Source organism: Lactuca saligna, chromosome 1, assembly GCF_052625555.1.
Source record: "Lactuca saligna cultivar CGN05327 chromosome 1, ASM5262555v1, whole genome shotgun sequence".
NCBI classification, from domain to species: domain Eukaryota; kingdom Viridiplantae; phylum Streptophyta; class Magnoliopsida; order Asterales; family Asteraceae; genus Lactuca; species Lactuca saligna.
Genome location: NC_136417.1, coordinates 59696196 through 59703706, shown reverse-complemented (window position 1 = coordinate 59703706; position 7511 = coordinate 59696196). Strand labels below are relative to the sequence as shown.

The 7511-nt window shown below is 37.0% G+C and overlaps 1 protein-coding gene across 1 annotated transcript; it reads left to right on the top strand.

Moving 5' to 3' along the window:
* Positions 1-1116: 1116 nt before the first annotated feature.
* Positions 1117-4262, top strand: LOC145037216 (G-type lectin S-receptor-like serine/threonine-protein kinase LECRK3). The gene has a single exon (XM_078985826.1). It carries the CDS (start codon positions 1204-1206, stop codon positions 3598-3600), a length of 2397 nt encoding a protein of 798 aa, XP_078841952.1. The 5' UTR covers positions 1117-1203; the 3' UTR covers positions 3601-4262.
* Positions 4263-7511: the final 3249 nt, after the last annotated feature.

Genomic DNA, 7511 nt, shown 5'->3' with positions numbered 1-7511 from the left:
TAATAATATATGATTATATATATTTATACGTATACGCCTAATCATAAATGATTATACATATAGGTCTGTGTTAACATATTGAGTCATTATATATGATTATAATGGTTGGTGGCAGAAGAGTTGGTAGTGGCAGAGATGACAGTGATATAAGTAACGGAGGTGACAATACTGGGTTCGGCTGGTAGCAGAGATGGTGGTAGTAGTGGTGGCGATGACGGTTGTGGTGGTGGGGAAGGTGGCGGAGGTGAAAGGAACGGACGACGATATACAATCATTTATGATTATAACCGACTCGTCGTGCCGGTATGCTGGAGGGCTAGAGCGGCATATGTGAACTATGTAGCTGATGTTGAATTTCAAGATTCATATTTTATTTTGAATATCAACGGAACCTGTGTGTGTGTGTGTATATATATATATATATATATATATATATATATATATATATATATATATTAACATTTTAAGTTTTTTAAACATCAAATGTATTAAGAGCATCCATATTAATGAGTTCAATGAGAGAATTGAGTAAGATGACAAATCTATGTGTAATTCAGTGGATGAAACTTTACCATTCTGAGATGTCACATTGGCATTCAATGGATTTTGAGTTTAATGATCATTGAACTCTTCAATAGGGAAAATGAAAGTTTTTAATTCCTAAATATTTACTATAAATTACATTTTGTATCATTCTATTGAACTTTGTGGAGTTCAAATATATTGTGAATGACCAAAGTTAAAAAGAAAAAGCCTTTTGTATTAATTAGTTTTGTAAGTGACTATCAATATGAATAGATAATTTGACTTCAAAACTCCTTAATCTTGTTTGTATTAATTAGTTCTGTGACTATGAATATGAATAGATAATTTGACTTCAAAACTGCACTGTTGTATTTATATATGCTGTTCGATTGTGGACCACAATTGAAAATTTATTTTAATTTGCCGCGTGGAATAATACCTGGATCTGCTGTGCATGAAAAGAAAAGTACGTAAAATGATGGAAATTAAGTCTTTACAAGAAAAGGAAAGGAGACCCACAAACGATGGTTCATTACGATAAGAAAACCTGAGTCAACATAAAAGACTTTGTCTTATTTTGTGGACTGAAAATCTTTTCGTTGATTTTAACGCAATCATCTTCTCCTATTTTAAGAGTCCTAATGTTGTCATTGTTGGCTATCATTCTACCAATTTCCTATGGCTGTAATCCTACTGCGTTTACTATTTATAACTATTTGCCTACCTTTTATAGCTGCACAACAGACTAACGGTACTGTATCTGTTGGTGCATCACTCACAGCCACATCCGATGTGAAACCATGGCTTTCATCATCTGGTGAATTTGCCTTTGGGTTCCAACAAGTTCAAGGGAACGATAATTTCTTGTTATCCATATGGTATGACAAGATACCTGAGAAGACGATCATCTGGTATCCAGAAGAAGGTCGGATGGTGCCTACAGGATCCAAAGTTGAGCTACTTCGTGAAAGTGGACTCGTACTCACTGATCCTCATGGCACACAGATATGGAGATCTGGATCCATTTCGGGTGTTGCATCAGGTTTTATGAATGATACAGGTAACTTCATGATTTTTGGTAGCAATTCAAGCAAGATATGGAGTAGTTTTGATTATCCAGCAGACACACTGTTGCCGACTCAGGTTATATTGAGAGGTGGAATGATCATTTCAAAAAGGAGCAAAACAAACTTTTCTGGCGGACGATTCTTGTTTCAACTTCTTGAAGATGGGAATCTTGTTCTTAATACTCGAGATATACCCACAGGTAATGTTTATGATGCTTATTATAGCAGCGACACTTTTGATTCCTCAAATTCAACAAATGGTGGTGAACAAGTGATGTTTGATACAACGGGATACATGTATTTATTGAGAAGAAATGGCCAAGTATTTACTCTAACTCCAAGAGGCTTACTTCCTTCTGGAGATAATTATTACAGAGCTACTCTAGATTCTGATGGGGTCTTTAGACAATATTACTACCCCAAGAATCCTATTGGCAATTCAAGCTGGGAGGTAATATGGTTTAAGCCAGATAACATATGTTTTAGTATAAGTGGGGGTCGAGATAGTGGAGCTTGTGGGTTTAACAGTGTTTGCAGCTTTGATGGTAATTGGCCAAGCTGTGAATGCCCACAGGGTTTCACATTGCTTGATCCAAATGATCCAAATGGTGATTGCAAGCCTGATTTCACTCCAACCTGTGATGAAGTTGATTCAAATAATGCCGGAGACATGTTTGATTTCATCGAGCTCAATGGTATTAATTGGCCACAATCTGACTATGTGCACATGAAACCAACTAATGAAGAGAGCTGCAAAAGTTCCTGTTCTAAAGATTGTTTCTGTGCTGTTGCAATTTATGCAAATGCCCAATGTTGGAAGAAGAGGTTTCCACTCTCTAACGGGAGGAAGGAAACATCACCTCCTGCAAAGGCGTTTGTTAAATTCCAGAAAGGTGATCCTCGTCCTGGAACCCCTTCTCAGCTTCCAGCAAAAAATAAGGATCAGAAAAGTCTGATACTTGTGGTATCGACCCTCTTTGGTACATCGGCGTTTGTAAACATCATATTGATCGGTGTGATTTGTGTGGGTTTCTTTGTAATTTACAAGAAGAAGGCTAGACATATATATCCAAGTAGTAAATCTATTGAAACCAATCTTTCTCATTTTACATATCAAGATCTAGTCGAAGCTACAGATGAATTTAAGGATGAATTGGGAAAAGGAGCTTTTGGGGTAGTCTATAAAGGTGTCATAGGGAAACAGATAGTGGCTGTGAAGAAGTTAAATAGGTTGGTTCAAGATGGTGAAAAGGAATTTCAAACGGAGGTTGATGCTATTGCAAGGACTCATCATAAAAATTTGGTGCAGCTTCTTGGCTATTGTGATGAGGGTGAGCAACGGCTATTGATTTATGAGTACATGAGCAATGGCACTTTGGCAATGTTTCTTTTTGGAGAAACGAGACCTACATGGAAACATAGGAGTTATATTGCTGTAGGGGTTGCAAAAGGACTCGCATACCTCCATGAAGAGTGTAGCACCCAAATCATTCACTGTGACATAAAGCCTCAAAATATACTTCTTGATGACTACTATAATGCTAAGATTTCTGACTTTGGATTGGCAAAGCTTTTGATGATGGATCAAAGTCATACAAACACTGGAATAAGAGGAACAAAAGGATATGTTGCTCCTGAATGGTTTAGGAACATGCCTGTCACAGTAAAGGTTGATGTCTATAGCTTTGGAGTGTTGCTACTAGAGATCATTTCATGCCGAAAGAGCCTGGTTTTTGAGTGTGATAATGAAGGGGTGGCAGTTTTAACTGATTTGGCATGGGATTACTATCACGGAGGTAGACTGGATGCATTTGTTGAGAACGATTCCGAGGCCATAGATGACTACAAGAGATTGACGTGGTTTGTGATGGTTGGTCTTTGGTGTATACAAGAAAACTCCGCACTCAGGCCAACCATGAGGAAGGTCGTCCAGATGCTTGAAGGAGGAATTGAAGTGGCAGAACCTCCATGTCCATGCCCTTTCTCTATTACGACTTGCAAATTGTAACAGCTCTACTATATGTTTTTATTTTATTTTATTATTTGTGTTATCACCACCTTCCTAATTGGCTTGTAATCCGTAAACAAATAAAGTGTATGTTGGATCATACTCGATTTGACAAATTAGAGTTAGCTTCTTTTCTTGACGACAGACCACCTATATTATCATCGACACCTGAGCCTGCTATGAAACCCATTATTGTTGCTTCTAATCAGTCTACTTCAACTCCTTATGGACTTTGTGAGCCCACTCTGCACTCCATTCCAACAGCCCAACACGATGATCCGTCAGAACTAGCTCCACACGATGATCCACTTGAGCACGAACCAACCTCTGTGCATCCTCATCACGGCAATTCCACTCATCCCATGGTGACTCGATGTAAATAAAAAATTTATAAGAAACCTCACATTGTTGACTATGCATCGCTTGTTGATCACGGATTGCATGTTTCTTTATTTTCCAGTCATGAGCCCAAAGGTTCCAAATCCGCTTCCAAAAATCCAAGATGGTTAGCTGCAATGCATGAAGAACTTGAAGCCCTTCGTCAAAACAATATATGGACCTTAGTCCCTCATCCACATTACTCTAATGTTGTTGGCTCCAAGTGGGTCTATCGGACTAAATATAACACAGATGTCTCCGTTGAATGTTTTAAAGCATGCCTTGTAGCTCAAGGTTTCTCCCAAATTCCCGACATTGACTACACATATACCTTTAGTCTGGTTGTCAAGGCTTCCACAATTCGTATTGTCCTATCCTTAGCAGTCTTGCATAATTGGCGTTTGCGTCAACTTGATGTTGAAAATGCTTTTCATCATGGTCAATTAAATGAAACTGTCTTTATGGAGCAACCCTCTAGATTTATTGATTCACGATTTTCGCATCATGTTTGCATGTTATCCAAAGCTTTATATGGATTAAAACATGCACCAAGGCCTTGGTTTCATCGTCTTAGCTTGTTTTTACGTACCAATGGTTTCACTTGCAGTTGTGCTAACACATCTTTATTCATTTTTGCTAAAGATTAGTGTATTATGTACTTGCTCGTCTATGTGGGTGACTTGATTCTTATATGAAATCAAGAATTTGTTATTACAACTTTCACTACATGCCTAAACCAAGAATTTGCCATCAAAGATCTTGGTGATCTTAATTACTTTCTTGGCTTGGAAGTCAGCTACACTGACAATGGAATGTTTCTACAAAAAATGTTCTTACTCGTGGTGACCTACTTGACTCATAGCATGTTCAAACGCCTTTAGCTACTCATGAGAGCTTTATTCGAGGTGGTGCTATGTTCTCGGGCCCTACTTGTTATTGCTCATTGGTAGGTATCCTTCAGTACTTAACCATAACTAGACCTGATTTATCGTATGATGTCAATCAAGCTAGCCAATACCTTCATGCTCCCACATAAACTAATTTTCGGCAAGTCAAACGCATTCTGCGCTACGTTCAGGGTACTATTCCATTTGGTCTCACATTTAGCCAACCACACACCAACTCTATCTTGGGGTATTCTAATTTTAACTGGGTAGCTAATACCGAACTTTTTTTTATTTAAATGCATATTTGTTTAGCTTGAATTTATCTCTCTGTCATATTAGGAGAATATGTTGTAATCAATTCATATAAATATACATACCATACAATCAATTGATGTGTGTATGAGTAAATCTCACTTTACAATGGTGAGCTTTAGGTGGTTAAAGATTGTACTAAGGTGGTGCTAGGGAATGTTAAAGATGTGACCTCTATCCAGAGTGAATTCAAATTTGTAATGTGGAAGGGTTTTTCGAGGAGGAGGTTAAGTACAATGGTGGTACGTGGACGTGGCTTCAATTTTAATCTATTTCCACTTGTATTAGGGCATCCACAATTCATTGAACTCTATAAAGTTCAACTGATTGCCACTTCATCTTTCTACAATCCATACAAATCTATCATTTTTTCCTACAATGCGTTGAACTCTACAAAGTTTAATAGAATGTTACAAAATGTAATTTATAGTAAATATTTAAGAATTAAAAACTTTCCTTTTTCCCATTGAAGAGTTCAGTGGACATTGAACTCAAAATCCATTGAATGCCAACGTGCCATCTCACAATTGTGCAGTTTCATCCATTGAATGACATATAGGCTTGCTACCCTATTCAACTCTCTTATTGAACTCACTATTATGGATGCCTTCAAGTTTAGACATAATATATAAATTAATGCGTACTTTAAAAAGCTACAAAATGTTGCCAGGAACTTTATTATATAAAGGAATTTAGTATTATTTAGTACTTATCCGTTAGTATAATAGTTGTCATCTTTATACTTTTATTAGTTTGGTTGTTAACTCCTTGTAAATTACGGAGACTTCATTGTATTCATATTTAAGCCTTTTACTATTTAATCAAATATCAATAACCTGTTCAATAATATTCTTTATGGTATCAGAGCGGGTCTGATGGATCTGTTTCATTGACACAAACGTTATCATGATGGGAGGAGAAGGATCGCAGCCGAAGAATGATGGGAAAAGTACCACCGATTCTTACTCTCATGTTAGGAAATCAAACGATACTTGTCAAGACTCAAAACTGTAACAACCCGAAATTTCCGTATCATTTATTGTAACTCTTTCGTAGTACCATTCGCGCAACCAATCGTCATTCCAAATTCGATTTCCGATCTTCCGTATAATTAGGTCATTAATTAATACACATTTAAAATGACTTAATGGGTGTCTTAATACATTTAGAAATCATTTTAACACCCAACTTTAGTGATCGGAATATTTCTAAAAATTACCGTATCGGGTTATGGTAACTCAATCGGGTACAACCAAAAGCCTCGTCTAACGCCGGTATCGGGTAAAATTCTACCGTGTCCAAAACTTAAACACTATATAAACGTGTTTAAGACTCCATTTGAAGCCTTTGGTCAATTTACCATTAAACACTCACAACCTCTCTCCTCAACCCAAAATCAAGGTCCAAAACAAAGATTTAAGGCTTGAAATCAAAGAGGTAACACCCCTAACTTGTTATTCAACCTCTTTAGCCTTCAATTTTGTGTTTAATTTGTGATTTGGGACCAAGAACATGAGTTTACGGCCAAGGAACTAGCTTGGGCCGTAAACTCCTATCAATGGGGTTTTTAAGCCCTAAAACTCTTCTTTAGCATTATTGGACATTAGATATGACTTAATGGCTTAATGGAAAGGACTTATAACATGTAAAACATTGATTTTGAAGGACAAAAGTGAGTTTACGGCCAAGACACATTCTTGGGCCGTAAACTCATATTCAAAGGGTTTTTGAGCCAAGTTAACCCTTCCAAATCATAGTTGGGACTTAGATATGACTTGTGGGACATGGGGTTTAGCATCTAAACACTTTAAACATGAAATATGGGGGGAAAAAGTGAGTTTACGGCCAAGACACACTCTTGGGCCGTAAACTCCACATAAATGAGGATTTGGAGCCTTAAAACATGTCCAAATGCCCTGAAACTCAACCAATGGCTTTGTGGTAAAATCTAGATGCATCTAAAAATAGTTTAAGGGTTTGAAACATATCAAAAGTATCATTTATAGGAGTTTACGGCCTAGGAACATACCCTTGGCCGTAAACTCATAAAAACTATGTTAATGATGCATCAAATACACTCAAATGGCTTGTATAAATTTCTAGAATCACATGTGATTGTTTTAAGCATCAAAAACTATCTTTTTCATGAGTATAGTAGAGTTTACGGCCTTAGAACATACCTCTAGGCCGTAAACTCCAATAAGTGTGTTAAATGATGTTCTAAATTCATAACAAATCTTGGAAAATTAACTAGAATCACATGTGATTGTCCTTTGAAGCTCAAATCAATTTTTCCTTGGCCATAGGTGAGTTTACGGCTGTAAACTCCTATGG